At 42.1% G+C, this 17649-nt stretch overlaps 1 protein-coding gene across 6 annotated transcripts in view; it reads left to right on the forward strand.

Annotated features, from left to right (window-relative positions):
* The window catches only part of tenm4 (teneurin transmembrane protein 4), a 111065-nt gene that overhangs the window by 76825 nt on the left and 16591 nt on the right, over positions 1-17649 (forward strand). For 3 of the 6 annotated variants that reach the window (XM_054599504.1, XM_054599435.1, XM_054599641.1), the window contains 6 exons: positions 2497-2746; positions 3117-3137; positions 6325-6557; positions 7429-7583; positions 12033-12910; positions 17217-17389. In XM_054599504.1, the coding sequence (XP_054455479.1) occupies positions 2497-2746; positions 3117-3137; positions 6325-6557; positions 7429-7583; positions 12033-12910; positions 17217-17389 (1710 nt within the window). The remainder of the gene's footprint in view (positions 1-2496; positions 2747-3116; positions 3138-6324; positions 6558-7428; positions 7584-12032; positions 12911-17216; positions 17390-17649) is intronic. The other 3 variants (XM_054599567.1, XM_054599364.1, XM_054599727.1) reach the window with 1 other exon arrangement.

Below are 17649 nucleotides of genomic sequence, written 5' to 3' on the forward strand. Positions count from 1 at the left end.
TTATAAAATAAAATCTCATTAGAGATGAATAACTGACTTTGTCATTTGCTAATATTGAAACATTTTGTGGTGTAAGTCTTCAGTTTGCCTCTCCTTAAAGCATTTTACACATCACATTCTGCATGTGCCCAAGACTGCGGATAAGTACCATCATGTCCACAGAGGGCCTCAGATGATGCTTTTAGTGTAACATTGAATTGCCCTCCCTGTCCGTGGCATTTTAAGGCTTTTTCAATCCAGCAGTCATGTACCCTCAGATAGATCTGACTTTTTTATTACTGCTGTCCATTTTTAGGTGAGGGGGGTCAATTTTCACATTGCCAGCAAATTACTCCTGAGAGGCAGAAGTAGGAATGAAGAGAGAAAAAACTTAGGGCAGCACCTGTCACTGGCCGGGCTTCACAGTCTGTTTTTGTCTGGAAGGGCTCATCAGAGGAGATGAGGCATACTTAAACGAAAAGTGCTCAGAAAGGTGGCACTTTGATCTGTCACACCGAACCTGCTGAGTCTGAATGTGCTGTCCGGGGGAGCGAGAAAGCTAACCCCCTCCCCCATGCAACCACCCCAGTTGGCACCTCCATGTCCTGTTCATGCCCAGCATTTTTAGAATCATCCCTAATTTAATTGCTGTCAGTCTGCTACTCCCAGCAGCAGCAGCCCCTAATATTAAATCAAGTCCCAGGAAGGAGATGCTTGGCTGATCCTTTCTGATGCACCAAATGTTGTGCTGCTCAAAGAACTCAAGTCACCAAGTAGCACCAGAAGCAGAGAAAAACTCCTGCAGACTCACAGATGCTGGATTTCAAATATGATTACATTGATTGGGCAGCAGGAACATCTTTACATTAACATATTTGAACATTTTCCAAGAGTAGATTGGCAACGCTATTGGAAACATAGTGTGTGCATGTATGTATGTATGTGTGTGTAGAGAGGGGGTTGCATGCCTGAATGCCTGCACATGGACTGTACTCACACGGCTCAACTTGTATTCATGCGCAAAGCCGGTGGAGTCAGGAAGGTAGGCGCGCTGCCATTTCTAATCGGGGCAAGTCCATTTTTTTTATGATTGTGTGCCTGTGTGGTAATTTTCTAGCTCCAAGAGATTCCACTTGTGCCAAGGGCTTTTTGCTCCCCATTTTGGCGTGAAATTGTGCCTGTGTTTCCATCCGCTAAGACCACCTCTTATTGCAAACACGGGCACACGGAGCAATTTCCATGGCTTCAGTTGGCAGAGGTGCACACACAGACCTATTCAAATCACATCAGTCTGTTGACTTTCAGTCTCTTTTAAAAATGTTATCCAATATATATTTTAATCTGCAATAAGCGATCTTTAGCCAGCAGGGGACAGAAACTTGTAGCATGGTGGCACTACATAGCCTCAGCTTAACAAGGTGTTAGCGAGCAGTTGCCCATTTACAACCAGAGAGACTTGAGCATCCCATTTTTATCCTTTGTCCATTTGTTAATTGCACTGCCCATTATCACACACACATCAGAACACATGGGTAGCTTAATTAATTAAAACTTCGAACATGGAATTTGCAAACATATTTATACTGCCCCCTATGCATCTCTACACACCAGACTTGAATGCTGTTCTCTATAAATCCAAAGGTTATATGCAGATTTTTGCAGGTGTAGATGGCAGCATGCAGTCGGATATGTCTTGAGCTCCTTACGTTAATAAAGCAGCATTTTTTTTTTTTATCAAATAAAACTCCCCAAAAATATATCTTCCTGTAATGAAATGAAATGTCTGCTCTGTGAGCGTTATTCATTTTTTTATCTGAAGTGAGGGTCGGAAAGCACAGGGTTTTGTGTGCTGTACAGATTGGAAAGCCCCCTGAGGCAAATTTGTAATTTGTGATATTCGGCTTCATAAATAAATATTGACTTCACTTGACTTGATGTTGTAATGTTAATTGCATGAACAATTTGCAGAAGTGGAATTGATATAGGCATGCCTAAATATGACTTATTAGGTGCAACCTTCGTAATCACTGTGGTGAAGAAGTACAATTAACAGGTTCTAGTTAAGTACTACTACTATTTTTTTGTTTCATATTTTTGTAGTTGTATTGTAACTGCCTGAATATAATTTTCTTGTAAAAAAAGAAAAGCAACGTATTTTGGGTGCTAAATATTCATTGTATAGTAAAGCCTCTTGAAGCCTCTTTTCTCCCAAGAAAAAAAATAATTTCTTGGGAGAAACTGGCCTGGATGCTCTTGCTGGCATTTTAGGAAACACTGCTGCTCTAAAAAAAAAAGGGAAGTGGATTTAACCACCTATTGTTGAAGCCCACCTCCAGTTACCAAAATTGCTAAAATTAGAAATAACCTGTTGGTCACATCCGTTTTAACTCACTCCACCAGTCTGCAATTTTTTTTTTCTTGCATCCAATTTCTGGGAAATAGAGCCCAGTCAACTCTGCTCAACCTAGACATGTTGCAGGTGTTTTTACTTTTCTTTCTTTCCTGTGCCCTCATCAGGTATTCTTCACATGGGCAACGGGGAAAACGTCTTCATCTCCCAGCAGCCTCCTGTAATCGGCAGCGTGATGGGGAACGGGCGCAGGCGCAGCATCTCCTGCCCCAGCTGTAATGGCCTTGCTGACGGAAACAAGCTGCTGGCCCCCGTGGCTCTGGCGTGTGGCTCGGATGGAAGTCTGTATGTGGGCGACTTCAACTATGTGAGGAGGATTTTCACCACGGGGAACGTCACCAGCGTCCTGGAGCTCAGGTAACGGAGGAGTAGCCTACTAACATTCATTCAGGACCATGAGCTCAGATGGGATTGCACACAGGTCGTAAACCACTGAGGTCGATTGAGATAGACAGAAACGCCCTAAGGCCCAGGATTGATGGTCCTGCCTGTCTCATCCACCTGAAACAGCTGGAGTTTGGCCCTGATAGGGGCTCAAGAGGATGTAATGGGTTCTTAACTGAAGACGTTCCAGGAAAAGATTAATTTCACTGTTATCGTCAGCAAAGACGGAGGTTTGAGTAGATAAGGAATTAATTTGTCTTGATTCTCTTTTAAATAAATCTGTCCACTAACATTTCTTCTCCTTTCTCTTCCTCCCTTATTGTCTGCTGCTCTTGGCAAACAGAAATAAAGACTTCAGGCATAGGTAAGCCACACAGTATTTGCTCAAATTAATATAGAAAAGGGCACAGTCCCCATACTTTCAGACATGCACTTTTGAGCAGCTAGAAGATCATATCTTTAAATTTTGACTGAATCTGTGATTTTCATCTTCATAAATCTGTAGATTTAGTAGCTTATTAGCGGTTTATGAGCTTACTGAATCTCTGGATTCAGTGGCTTGCTCACAACAGTGTTCTGCATTTGTGTGTGTGATGCAAAAAGAGAATTGACCAATATAGGTATTGAGTCATCTAGTATTATGCTTTTTAATGTATACCTTTTAATAAAAATGGATTTGGACATTTCAGAGTGGCATATAGAATGTGCATTGCCAGTTTATTATGCACACTGTGCTACCTGCAATCAAACACAACAGCACAATAACACTTTAATGTATGTATCTAGGTGCAAATATAAAGATGGCAACTCAGTGTAGATCTTATCAGTGGTTTAAGATACAAAGACCTCATTTTGCTTGGCAGCTGGTGGTGAGGGGAAATCTCTACGTGCTGTCTGTAGATACCATGTCTCGGGGCAAAGGGCTATTGATTGATTTTCCATCAAAGGGTCATGACTACAGCTGGGGAACATGTAGTCAAACTGAGGATGAAAAGCCAAGGGATGCAGGTCACTGGCCTCTATTTTCAAGAACGGCCACATTAACAAAACCCTCAGATGCTCACTATTGCTTTTTCTGTCTCTCTGAATATATCTTTTTGTAAGTCTTTGTATCTCACATGTCTTTGTGCACTGAAAAGACGTTAGTACGCTCACGTACACTAACTTCAAACCGTCCCATACAGACAACTGCTGTGTTTGCTAGAGCAAATCTAAAGAAATGTCAAAGCTCTGTCCCTTCGCTCTCAGTACTCCTAACACATTTACATATTAAAAAGGAGATTTATGTAGGAAAAACACAGCGTGTGTCCGTATAAAACGGATGGCTGCCTCCTGTTCATGTGTGAGCTAGCGATAGGACTGGGAGGTGGGTGATCTCACTGCAATGTTCATTGACCCCCCACTAAGGATGTCCCCGTCCACTCCAACCGCACTCCCTCCGTTGCCGCGCCAGCATGCAGCAAAATCCAATTATCTTCTACAAACTAGATGTTGTCAGTGAATATAGATGGAGTATGTGGCCACGGCTCAAGGTCAGGGAATAACGCCTCATAGTTTCAAACACTATGGGGGGGACCAACACTGTTCTACATGCAACTGGGAGCTGATAAGGTATCAGCGGATTGCACATGGCAGATAGAATGCAAAGTAGAATCCGGTTATTGAGGCTTGATACTGACCTACTCTAAAACAGCAGTGTTTTTCTTTTTTATTCCTTAAGCCAGCCATATACCTAGAATGTACTGTAGACCAACATATCAGTCAGCTTGGTCAGTGGGCTGATCGTGACATGTGTGCCTGAGGTTTGCTGCAGTGTGCTGTCATCACTGATTCATTGAAGGTCAATTGTCATTTAAAGTTACGTTCTGGAGTTGACAATCCCACAGACCCACTGGTCTTTCTTTCTTGTTGTATTATAAAAATATAATCTTTGGCGCTGTCATTCCGGCCATAAGCCCTTAAAGTACCCTCAAGGTTATAGTTGAAATTCCGTCTTAATCCACTTGGAATGACACCCTGCTGACAGGTTTCTGGGTAACGCTTATCAGGTCTGGCAGAACTGTGCTGTTTCCTGCCCTGATAACTCTGGTTATCTTTAAGGTGGCGCTAAACACTACAATGCTTAACTGGTTTCTAGTTCCTTGTTTTGTCTGACCAACAGTCAACAACGACAGGAAAATACTGCAAATAACCACATGTGTAAAGCTTGGACCAGCAAAAGTTTCTGCTTTTTTTTTGTACTTGATAAAGGTTTAAATTATTTATATGTATAATAGATTATATTGTTGTTACATTTTCTTACAATCAATTTATAGAAGTAGTCGAAAGGGATTATTTTGTTGTTGTTTTTTTGTGGACCACTTGTCCATCCATGTACAATTGTTGATTTTTACTGTATTTATGGCAATACAGAAGTCTGTCAAATCTGATTCCTTTTGCATATCTTGCTTCGTCTTATTCAATTGCAATACTACTTGGTACTTGGTTATTTTGGTTGACACCTTAAAGGTATCAAGTTCCGATACCCAGCCACATTGGGATTAGGTGTTTTTAGTTACACTCTGTCATTGTTTGATTTTTCAGCAAAAGATCTTGTCTTTATTATATGCAGGAGCAGATTCCTAATGGAAACAGTCCTCCCTGCCACTTCATTTGTACTACTATGGATTTGTCTACATGCAGTCATCTTTGTTTTCTTTGTTTTCTGACACCTATATTCTGACTGGAGTGTGCCAATAGATTGCATGCGTCCCGCCACAGCAGGATTGGTTATATTTGGCTCTTTTGTCTATCTGTCAGGTTGGGCAACCTCCTGTGGATATGAAGGATTGCATTGCTGACTTGGTTGGAAGTTTAATAGGATATTTATTTTCTGTGCTGGAATCTCTACCTGATGGATGCATAGTGTGTTGCTGCTTCAGCTATGTATTTGTGTTTCTCTAAGGAAGTCCCAAGGGAACCAGAAAACACGATTGTTTATACCTCTTTTAAGCAACCACAAGGCCACTGTATGGACAAATAATATCGCAAAGATTTCTTGGGTCAGGGATGGGGGAGTAATTATGATTTCTGTGAAAGGATCCAATGACCCACTTGACCTTCGTTTCTCTTTTTCTTCCTAACTCTGCATCCCCTCCAGCATTTCTGTTCTTTCAGTAATCTTAAAGAAACTAGACATCTATATCTATACATGTACAGTATTTTTACACATGTCAACTGTGTATATATCTACACACATATATATAGAGAAGAGTGGAGTTTCCACTCTCTTTTGACAACAGGGATTTCTAACTAAGCTCAGTGTATTGTAGATGAGTTATAAGCTCCACCATTATGTCATGTTTAATCTCATTCTATTTTGCCATGTTTAATCTCATTCCATTATTCTTTTGCCGTGTCCATGGTTTAAACTGTAATTGTGCCCAATTGACTCTCTAAATGGCTTTGAATCCATTTTAATTGTATTAAACAATGTTTCTTATTTGAAAGCGCTGTATGCCCTCCAGCTTTATTGACTTGGGCTTCTTCCTCCTCTTTTTCCCTTCTCTCAGCAACAGCCCTGCTCACAAGTACTACCTGGCCACCAGTCCAGTGAATGGTGCCGTGTACCTTTCAGACACCAGCAGCAGGAAGGTATTCAAGGTGAAATCCATGAATGTTGTGAAAGATGTGGCCAAGAATCTAGAGCTGGTGGCGGGCACCGGCGACCAGTGCCTCCCCTACGATGACGCACGCTGCGGGGATGGAGGAAAGGCTGTTGAGGCCACTCTCACCAACCCCAGAGGTATTGTATTGTATTGTATTGTATTGTTGTTATTTTCAATGTAATGTGCAGTACCAACTCACTTTGGGGGTCTTTTTTTTTATTTTTCAAGCTTGATGGGTAAAGATAGACGTCCCAGAGGATAGATCAATACTCTTCAGTTTTCATGCATTACATGATCTTCTATAACCTCCATTACTGACTACACGAACACATAGCTCACTAGCTCAGGTATTTTAAACTCGTTTTTGGGTTTTTTTATCATGCTGTTCCTTTTTGTTTCCTGGGGTCTTCTTTGTCTTGTTGTCTCCATATCTGGATGATGCATTAGTCACTAGATCACATGCTTCCTTGTTGTCCTCCATCGGGATGACATTGTGATTCATATGCACTGAAAAAACACTCAAGTCCCACAAAAATAAGTGCAGCATGTAGGCTACAGTATGTTCTAGGTTTGCATTGAAATAGAGCATTTTGCCATAACTGCTGTTGACTAGATGTGCATAGCTGCTTGAATATTGTTTGACAGACCCTGAAGTGATAGAAAAATACAGAGATGTGCGTGGCTATGGTATTCTCTGCCTCACTGTTGTTTGAGGCTGAGAGAGCATGAGAGAAAGACACTACATTGATGAAATTTGTGTTATAATTGAATCAATACATACAGCACTCATCATCTATTTGATATGTCTATTGTTCTCCACTATTGATTTTTTGAAAAATCAATCCTCGCATTAGCTTTCATTGCCGTGATGAGTCTTTAATTTTTATTGCAGTGAATAGAGCGTAATTGTCATTTAGTGGTGCTCTGTCCGCACATTAAGTTGCAGATAAACAAAATAACTGATGGATATTTCCCTTTCCTGTCCATTGGGTGACTTTTTATTTGCAGGCATTACGGTGGATAAGTACGGCGTAATCTTCTTTGTGGATGGCACCATGATTCGCAGGATTGATCAGAATGGTATCATCTCTACTCTTCTGGGCTTCAATGACCTGACCTCTGCCCGACCTCTCAGCTGCGATGCAGTGATGGACATCTCTCAGGTACCACCTCTCTGACCTGTGCGGCCGACATGTGTTGTCCTGTCTGTCAGGCTACACCAGTCTCCTTGACTGACCCCGGTCTTTAGGATGCTGAGCTTTTGTGTCTGTAGCTGGAAGCTCCTAGCCGGGAACTAGCAGCCCTCAGCTTAGGTTTGATCCACATTTGTTTATCGGCTGCATCACCCTAGTTTTTTTAGATCCGCAGGACTTGCAAAGGACAGGTAGAGGAAGGCAGTTAGAGCCTATAGGCACTCTGCTGGCACTCTGTTGGGATTCCCCTGCCAGTTTTCAGGCTGAATTCTGTTTTCCTTTGTTCACTAAAGCTCATGTCAGTAAAGAACCTCAGATTTTTCATAAATGAAGGCTGATGACTGAAATAGTTCAGGTCAGATCAAGAGGAAGTTTTAAAGGAAGCAAAGCTGCAAAAAACATAAAATCACAATGTGACAAAGGGTGAAACTATAGATTACACACAATATACAATAGAATCTGTGATTTTTTTAATTATTAATTAATCATTTTTTGAATAGGTTGCACCTTCTTTTTGCAAAACCTGCATCTCTAAGCAGAGAGGATGTGGAATTTATTAGACCGAAGATAGTCTGTATTTGCTTAGATTAACGCCATTGATCTTGAGGATTATGAATTCAAAGCAGCCCCCAAACGCATCTGTGCCAGCTTGGTGAATTACAAAATGTAAATCATCTTATGGTTAATAAGCAGATACAAATAAAAATGAAAATGAGCAGTTAATTGGAGTCCGCCCAGGCTGGGGGAACACACAGGAACTGAAATAAACACAGCACCCAGGTACAGAGCCATGCTGAAACCAGAGGTGGCACTGTAGTCCCGAGAGCTTCCATCTCTGTGTCAAGTGGCCACAAATGCAAAGGGCCGTTGACCTATAGCTGCAGGGGGATGATGAGGATGACCTTTAACCTCGCTGGCTCTCGATTCATGCACACATGGTCACTGAACCACACCAACACATGTACACACACACACACACACACACACACATATGCACACATATGTACCAGACCGCTACCTCAGACAGAGCACTTTCCCCAGGCAAGGACACTGCTCTAAGGTCACATCACCCTCTAGCTCGGTCACTTCCCTTTGGAGGTGACGAGACAGAGTTTTTGCATACTCCAGCAGCCTTAGCATGGCTGTTATTTTTTCCTGACATTATCATTTTCAACCCAGGTAGTTAGGGGTTGTTTTGCAATACCTGCCATAGCAGTAATTTATAATCCAAAACAACAATTATGTATGTGTGTTGTCAACAGTATCTTTAATTGTTATAGTTTGACTCCCATGAGAAGAACATTCCAGGGCTTTAATGATATGATTCGACTGATGTCTAAGCCCTGCTCCATGTGCATGCACCCGTCCGTTTCTTGCCCCATCCTGTATGTTATTAAGAACGACGACTAGCAAACAGGTCCTGAGGGCCCCTCGGATGCCAGTGGAGAGAAGCTTTCTGTGTGTCTGTGAAATGATGTATTCAGTGGAGGGAGCGAAGCCTCCAGCTGCCCATTTCCAGCCCCGGGGGAGCTCCATCCGCCTCATGACCTGTGCTTGCTGCTCCCTTACACCCCACTCCCCCTACCCTGCACACAAACACAAGTGCCTATAGATGCTCCCCCCATCCGAGCTCCACAGCAGCGAGGATGCAGGCAGACTGACTGCAGCTCTACAACGATGACAAATCGCACCAGCACTGCCAGAGACACTCAGACAGTAAAAAGCATCCATTAAAAATTCATCCAGGGCACATAGCTTCCCACTTCAAACACTCCCCAATCCCTCACTTAGGACCAGAGTTTCTCCGGAGAAGGCTCATCACAGTGGTCATTACTTTTGCTGTACATCACCTGTTCTAGGCAAAAAATAATGGCAGATTTCTCTCTCTCTCTCTCTCTCTCTCTCTCTCTCTCTCTCTCTCTCCCCCTCTCCCCTGATGAGGTCATTGTTATCTTGCCACGCCATCTGTGCAGCGTGCACACTGCAGAAAAACTCACTCTTAATTCAATGTGCTCTGTAAGCTTTATTTCTTCAAACTTTTCATTATCATGCAAATGGACAGGAGTTTGACCTCTTTGAGGATCTTTTAATTTGTTTACACCAAGGCTGTAGGTCCTCGCTGTTTCTATTTTATCTTTCTCTTGAAAATCTTTTCCACACCCCCTGCCGAGTTCAAACTTAAATAGAAGGAGACCATGTCTTAAAACAAGATCACTTGAACATATTTCAAGGGTGTTAGCCGCTTCAGAAAGCTTTATCAAGGCTCTGACTGTGACATTCAATCCAAATCTGAGAGGGACTTCAAATAATGACATATTACTCTACTTCAGACAGGCATCATGCTGGTACGAGCAGAGAGAAGAGATTGCTAATGGAAAATGACATTACAGTTCTAATACAAGTTCAAATCCATTTAAAAATAGTTGTGTTGGGGCAAATCCGTGGCTCGTTTCCTCGGGTGATGAGCGCATTTTGGTTTTTTTAGCTGGTGGTGGCTGTGTCAGACAGGCCTACTGACAGCTGCCCCGCTGTATAAAGAGGAGGGTATGATCGGGTTACAGCATATGGGACAGCAGCACGGGAAAAATCCCCTCATCAGTCAGAGTGGCGTGAAAACCTCCTTACAGGCAGCTCCCCAGAGCCACTCCACACACTGGCTCATGAAATATTGAACCACTAGTGTTGACAAGAAATAGGTTTTAAGAAATTGAAAGTCTCCCCTTCATTTCCCAAGTAAAGGCATTTTCTGCTCCCCCTTTGTTTGTTGTATGTGGCCAGAGATATGTCGTATGATATAAACCTCCTCTGTTTTGTGGGGGATGAAGGAGATGTAAGGGATGTGAGCTGTGTGCGATGCTCAAATCCGTTTTTCAATCAAAGGTGGACAAATGCACTGCTTGTAAAGAGTGGCAGGGATTAAAGAACATAAGCATTGCCAAGGGTCAGGTAATCATCTCCGTAGAATCCCTTGTCAGGTTCAGATTAATTGATTTGTCAGCGTTGCCCTTTGAATTAGAAAATAGCCAAAAGCAGGTAAATAAAAGGCATTATATGGAGAGCAGACTTTTTCTTTGTGCTCTATTAAATGTCATATTTTGTGCTTCAGGAGCCATGCATTTTGTGCTGGGCATTTCAGAACAGGATGGAAAAAGAAGTTGATAATAATGTTTCAGCCTTGACTTTTTTTCCCACATGTATCTGAGAAATTCTAACCTTCATCTTTTATTAAAAGTTTTTGGCGAATCTATGATTGAACCACAGACAGTAGGTTGATGCCCTTTTCATGGCCAAATAGCACCTCAATTGTCTTTTTTTTTTTACTGTGATACACACACACAAAAGCATGTTGCATTTGTCTATTCTTTTTTGCTTTATTCTCACTTGGCTGACCCAAAGTGCACAATTCAGTTTTTTCCCCATAACATGTTATTAAGAAGCATTATATAGTGTCCAAGGTATATCAAAGTGCACATGACCTGATGCTCAGAGATTTGTCCCTTAGCAGTTATCCTGATAAAGGTTTCTGCAATTTGCATTACCAGGCCAGACAAATTAGTCAACCACAGTAACAGCTACATCAATTCATTCACCTTCCCATTTCCCAATTGTAGGGGAAAGTATCTAAAATAATGCTAAGTCTGCCCCCATCTAATAGGTGTCCTAAAATCTAAACCTCTCTGGGTATTTTGGTCCAGGCTTTAATCAGTTTCCTTTGTTGGTGCTCCAAGGCTTGTATTGAAATATGGCACTTCATATTATGTTCCCAAGAGATCCCCCTGGGATCATAAGTGAGAAGGAGACCGGTAAATTGGATCAATCTAATCATTCCAATTTGTTAAAAGCCTGATGTATTGTTAGCAGAACAATAATTCATAATTTAGGAGGCCAGAGGCAGACTAGGCTTTTATTTGGTAAGCGTGCTCCAGTTTCATTCTCAAGGACTCGTGCAATCTCTTGTCATTACAAAACTAATAACCCAAAGCAAGGAAAGATACAGCATAAAAAGACACATAAGCCCAGTCCTTAGGTGTCCAGAGTTCTCCTGATCACTTGCAATGTGCTTTTTCTCAATAAATCTGATCATTTGAAATATCTCTCCTCATTTTCCTCTCCACTATTGTTATCATCCCTGATCTTAAAAATCATGTTTTTTTGTGTTTCCCCTTTTAACAACACACCAGCTGCTATATTCCTCCTTATCAGATAATAAATCGTTTCAAAATTGTTTTTGCTTCCAGCGTAAGCTGTGAGATAGCACACCTTTTTCACAGCAGCTTTTTTTTCTTTAAAGCAGTTTTCAACATTTCTTCCCTTTAGGGACCGTTTCCCTCTGATAAAGTGAAAAATGTGTGGATCAATAAAAGTATGGTCTGTTTTTGTGACCCAAAGCTGATATTCTTGGTGTTTTCTTCCTCTTAGGTGCGTCTTGAGTGGCCCACTGACCTGGCAGTGAGTCCCATGGACAACTCCCTGTACGTCCTGGACAACAACGTAGTGCTCCAGATCTCAGAAAACCATCAGGTCCGTATTGTAGCGGGACGGCCCATGCACTGCCAAGTGCCTGGGATTGACCATTTCCTCATGAGCAAAGTGGCCATCCATGCCACTCTTGAGTCCGCCAATGCGCTGGCCGTGTCCCACAACGGCGTTCTGTACATCGCTGAGTCAGATGAAAAGAAAATAAACAGAGTACGACAGGTGTCCACCAATGGAGAGATCTCCCTGGTTGCAGGGGCACCGAGTGGCTGTGACTGCAAGAATGACGCCAACTGTGATTGTTACTTTGGAGACGAAGGCTACGCCAAGGATGCTAAGCTGAATGCACCCTCTTCTCTGGCCGTGTGTCCGGATGGGGAGCTTTATATTGCGGATCTGGGTAACATCCGAATCCGCTTTGTGCGCAAAAACAAGCCCTACCTGAATCCCCTAAGCATGTATGAGGTGTCCTCTCCCATTCACGATGAACTCTACCTGTTCGACTCCAACGGCAGCCACATTTTCACTCAGAGTCTGACTACAGGAGACCACCTCTACAATCTGACCTACACGGGAGCAGGAGATCTGAGCAGCATCACTGATAAGAACAAAAACGTAGTGAACATCCGTCGTGACACGACAGGAATGCCTCTGTGGCTGATGGTCCCCGATGGACAGACATTCTGGTTCACCATTGGCACCAACAATGCCCTTAAAACAGTTGCTGCCCAGGGACAAGAACTAGCTGTAATGACCTACCATGGAAGCTCAGGGCTCCTAGCAACTAAGACAAATGAAAATGGATGGACAACCTTCTTTGAGTAAGTAATATTAAGAAACATTTAAAGAAAAAACCCTTTATTTTCCTAACACCTAAAGTCTCAACTCCAGTTGAGCTGATCATAGATTACTGCCTCGCCCAAGAGAGCAACTTAATGTAGACGTTACTTGAGCCCAAAACCCTAAAAGTGAGACAGTTCAGGCAAAGTCAATACTGAGAGAGATCAGTCAGTAAGGCTAACAAATCCAAAAAGGGGCAGGCAGGATTTCTAAGGTCCAAGAAACAGGCAAGCAGGTTGAGAACAGGCCAATGCTATAAGACGGGCAAGGAAAGGCTGGGCAGGAACACACAAGACAACATAGCAGTGACCAAGTGAAAGTGGACTGGTATAAATACTAATGAGAGAATGAGCTATGAGCAGGAAGGGCGTGGTGGGGGGGGAACGAGTTGGTTGCAAGGCCTGAGAAAGTTGGAGGAACCACAAGAGAGTTACTGATAAAGAAGAACTAGATCAAAACAAACTTAGAGGTTTATGGCTCTAAATAGATCTGTTAGATCCAATACACAGTTTGTTATCTCTGGGGTATCTGAATTGGAGGCTCTTGTGGTAGCACATAATGCTAAGATGCTTCAGTGAGACAATGTTAAGAGTTGAGCTCCATGACATCTTGAGTTTAGTATTTTGGCGCACAAGCTACCTTTGTATGTGTTGACGTCTATGTCACTCTTACTAGACATGTGGAAGTATGGGTGTAATCCTATTTTCTGATATCATACCAAATAGGATTACTGGGTGATATGTTACTCATCTGCACCCTTGCTTGTGGTGACAACTGCAGACCATAGCTTATTTTGGAAAAAAATAAGCTATGAGAAAAAAATAGCCAGAGGCGATAATAGGGAACAATTCAAAACGCTCCCATACGCTGCAGTGTTGGAGCTCAGGATTTCTTGGTCTCGTGACTTCTATGGAGCAATCTGTCCCTTAGCTTAATATACTGTACCAAGGGACACTGTGCTAACTGGATGTCATTCCAAAAAGTGTGATTAAGCTGGTCACACATCTGTTACACCTCGCTGCAGGAAGATCTGACACATAATCAGACGCTCTGTTTAATCTGAGTAGACATTTATCACCTGTGTTTGATTTGGTCGTCACCTGAGACGGTTGCATAGGCATCTCTCAAGGTAGAGGGAATTGCCTACGGCTTCAACAAACCAGCGGGTGGCTGGAATTCTGAATTATTTCTCTTTGACTTCCTGCAAAATGGCTACTGTTAATATCAGGTTTGAGAACTCTTCCATATCATGTAAAGAAAATACAGAGACACTATTGCACCAGTGACACTCAAAGCTATTTTTTTTTTAGGATGAAATGTAAACAATGGATGTTTAAGATATCCTGACTGAAACACTTGCAGGATGTATGAATGCCACGTTTTATTTAATAACATCACAGTGAATGGAGTCACTGGATAGAAATAGGCATTCTGTGGCTTGTACGCATATCATTTTAGAATTTGGTTACTGTACAGTATATACATAATATTTCATAAATGGGACAAAGTGTGAAAATAGTGATTAGGAATGTAGTACATACAGTAAGTTGCATGAGGCAAGTTACTTTACATTAACTGTGAATTGGAAACAATAAAGATACATATCTATCAACACTACACCTAAAAAAATAAGGAATATCAAACTTGAATGAGGAGCACATGTTCATTTTCATTAGGAAACTAAAGACAGTACAACATACTCTCCATCCAAAACATGCTTATTGATGTAGAAATATGTTACGGTTGAAATTAAGAAAATTTGTTTTTTTTCAGTTTCCTGTTTTTCTTTCATATTCACAATGACTTCATATTGAACTACGACCAACCATCCATGTCTCATTCAGGCCCAATAATGAGTTTGTTTTTCTTGAATAATTAGCTTTGAAGGTCACTCCGCCGTAATTAGCTATCATCTGAAATGAAAAGGAACCTCCATTTATCTCTGCTCAACAAAGTGCACTGCTGAACATTTTAGCCATATTAATTCATGTGTACTTACGTCCTGTAGCCTATACATTGAACTTCATTTGGGTGAATGCAGACACAAAGGACTGACTTGAGATCAAAAGACATCTGCTACACTGTCTTTCTGTTCTAACCCTTGTCAGCCTCATTTGCTCTGACATTTACTGTATACACAGATGCTCCGCTGACCTCCTAATGTTTTTGTTGTAATGATAAGTGCTTATGCTTAAGGCTTGCTGTAAATCCATTAAATCATGTGGCATTCTGAGGGATGCCTTATTGTTCTCTTGGCCTCTAATTAACAGGGCAGTAATGCATCTAGTCACTGGGTTCAAGCAAATGTTCCTAGGTTGATTTAATACATCAACAATAACTGCTAAATCATGTCAAACAACCGCTAATGAAGTTGAAGCAATCACATGGCTGTTGCCTTTACATCGTACGCACAACAGTCATCAGTCACATGTGTCCTGAAGTTCTCAGGCAGCAAGAGGCAGTGAAAATATCTCTGCACAAGACTGAGGTTAGGTCTGCTGGAGGGGGACGCTAATATGAAGTGTCCGGCCTATTGTTGGGCCCCAGCATGAAAGGTCATAGAGCTAGCATGTGACACAGAGGTGATGCGATCCGAACGGACTCGTGGCCATCCAGGGGAAAAGCAACCCTCTCTCCTTCTGATGAGCACCCTGCCCCCGCATGCCCCTCGTGTCCAGAGAAAGCAAGCTAATAGGCGGCTGAGTTGAAGCAGGCCGAAGCCATTAGAGCTCGGCGGTGAAGCCTGAGGAATTCTCTCTGGCTCAAGGCACCTAATTGAGACAGAGAGTGTGGGTCAGTGATCAAGCTGGGGCACGCAGCGTCGCTTTAGAATGAGATTTCTGTCTTGAAGACCCTTGTCTTTTGTTCAGAGGTGAAGGCAAACAGGGACTCTCTCTTCATCCAATGAATTGAACAGGTAAAAGTGGGACAGTGCAGATAACGTTTAACTTCTAGCGCTTTCACTGTGAAAACGTTGATTGTATGAGGACGAACGCGGGGAGAATATCCTGCAGATAAAATACGAGCAGTATCAAAAGAAATCAAATGCTTTAGATATGAATTACTCTGATATTTAGTATTTCCTGAAGTGGCAGACTTGGGTTGAAATGCATCTATGAATCCGTGTCCCATGTGCAGTTGCGATCAGATAGCATTTATCTCTGGTTGATGATTCATCTCCCACTCCTCCTTTCCATATTGGATATTTGAGATGGCAGCACTGAGGAAATATCCGTAAAACCAGCGCCCGCCATCTCATTTATTAGAGGCTTTATTATGGCAGGCAGCAACATAGAAGAGGGCTTCCCGATCTGTATTCAGAGCGCAAATAAGAGGCTTCATTCTAAGTAATGCACCGTTCACTCACTCCCATTCTGGAACACTGGCAATCTGAAAGATTTCGAATTGTTCTATGCTGATGTGCTCTCTGAGCAAAATGAAACAATCTGGCCACTCGTGTTCCTGTAAGTGATGAACTGACTGATTCCCAGGCTGGGGAGCATCTCTCCACGGAGTCGCACCTCAGTGCTCCTATTTCATAGACTGTATAATGAGATTAGGTGATATCACTAATCTTTTAAGCTAATAAGCAGTTTTCCAAATGTGAAAAGGTGTGTGCTCTGTCGTCTTAGCCATGACAGTTTTTCCTTGACAGTAGCTCTGTTTGTTTTTTTCTATTTTGTGCTTCCATCCTGGGAAAGTTACGTACAAACTGCGTATCATTTATTTTAATGCCACGTTTACATTCTATTGCAAAATCTAGTCCAAAAGTTGTTTAACATGTTGGCTCTTTCTGTGGGCATTGCACACTTTTATAAAGATAAAAGTTTTGTTCATTGTGCTTCAGTGATTAAAGCTGATAGTTTTAAGTTTTATTACCTCAGACTGCCAACATCAATGATTTTGCTGCAGTGTTTACTGCCTGTGTTGACACATACCCATAATTTGTCACACTAACACAGAAAAATCAGACTCCACAAAAATAAATTCTTACTAGCAATTATGGATAGAACAGTAGATGTTAGATAGCAACTCATTATCTCAATAAATCTGAGATGACAGAGCATTAGTCACATTTATGTACCTGCTTGCGTTTATGCATTCCTGACCTGCATTTGTGCTTATGATTGCTTCCTTATGATAAAACAAATCCCAACAAGGCTCTATTCTTTTTTTTTATTGCCACAACACTGTTTAGGATTCTGCTGTAGTCACTGTTTATACACACTTCCAGATGACATGCCCCTGTTTGCTTTCTTCGGCTCTCATCAATGTATTTCCTTGTAGGTATGACAGTTACGGGCGTCTGACGAACGTCACTTACCCAACGGGCCGGGTGAGCAGCTACCGCACGGACGCCGACAGCTCGGTCCGCATCCAGACAGAGGGCTCCAACAAAGAGGACATCACCATCACCACCAACCTGTCAGCCTCTGGCGCCTTCTACACGCTCATGCAGGGTTAGTGTCTCGTACTGTGGCTCGCAAGTGGAAAAGGTGAATTTGAATGTGCTAATAGACACATGTCGTGTAAAAATCAGAATCCCTACATTTTTGTTGGAGTGGTGAGTTTTTTGTGCCCTTCTGGTTCTGAAAGCTCTGTTATAGGTGCTCTAGGTCCTCGTAGGATGATCCAGCACAAACTAGTGTCAGGTAAGGGACTAGACAATTCAGAGATCTTTATCAACTTTAGTCACTTTCTAGCTCATGATGCCTGGGAT

Source organism: Anoplopoma fimbria, chromosome 1, assembly GCF_027596085.1.
Source record: "Anoplopoma fimbria isolate UVic2021 breed Golden Eagle Sablefish chromosome 1, Afim_UVic_2022, whole genome shotgun sequence".
Lineage (NCBI taxonomy): Eukaryota > Metazoa > Chordata > Actinopteri > Perciformes > Anoplopomatidae > Anoplopoma > Anoplopoma fimbria.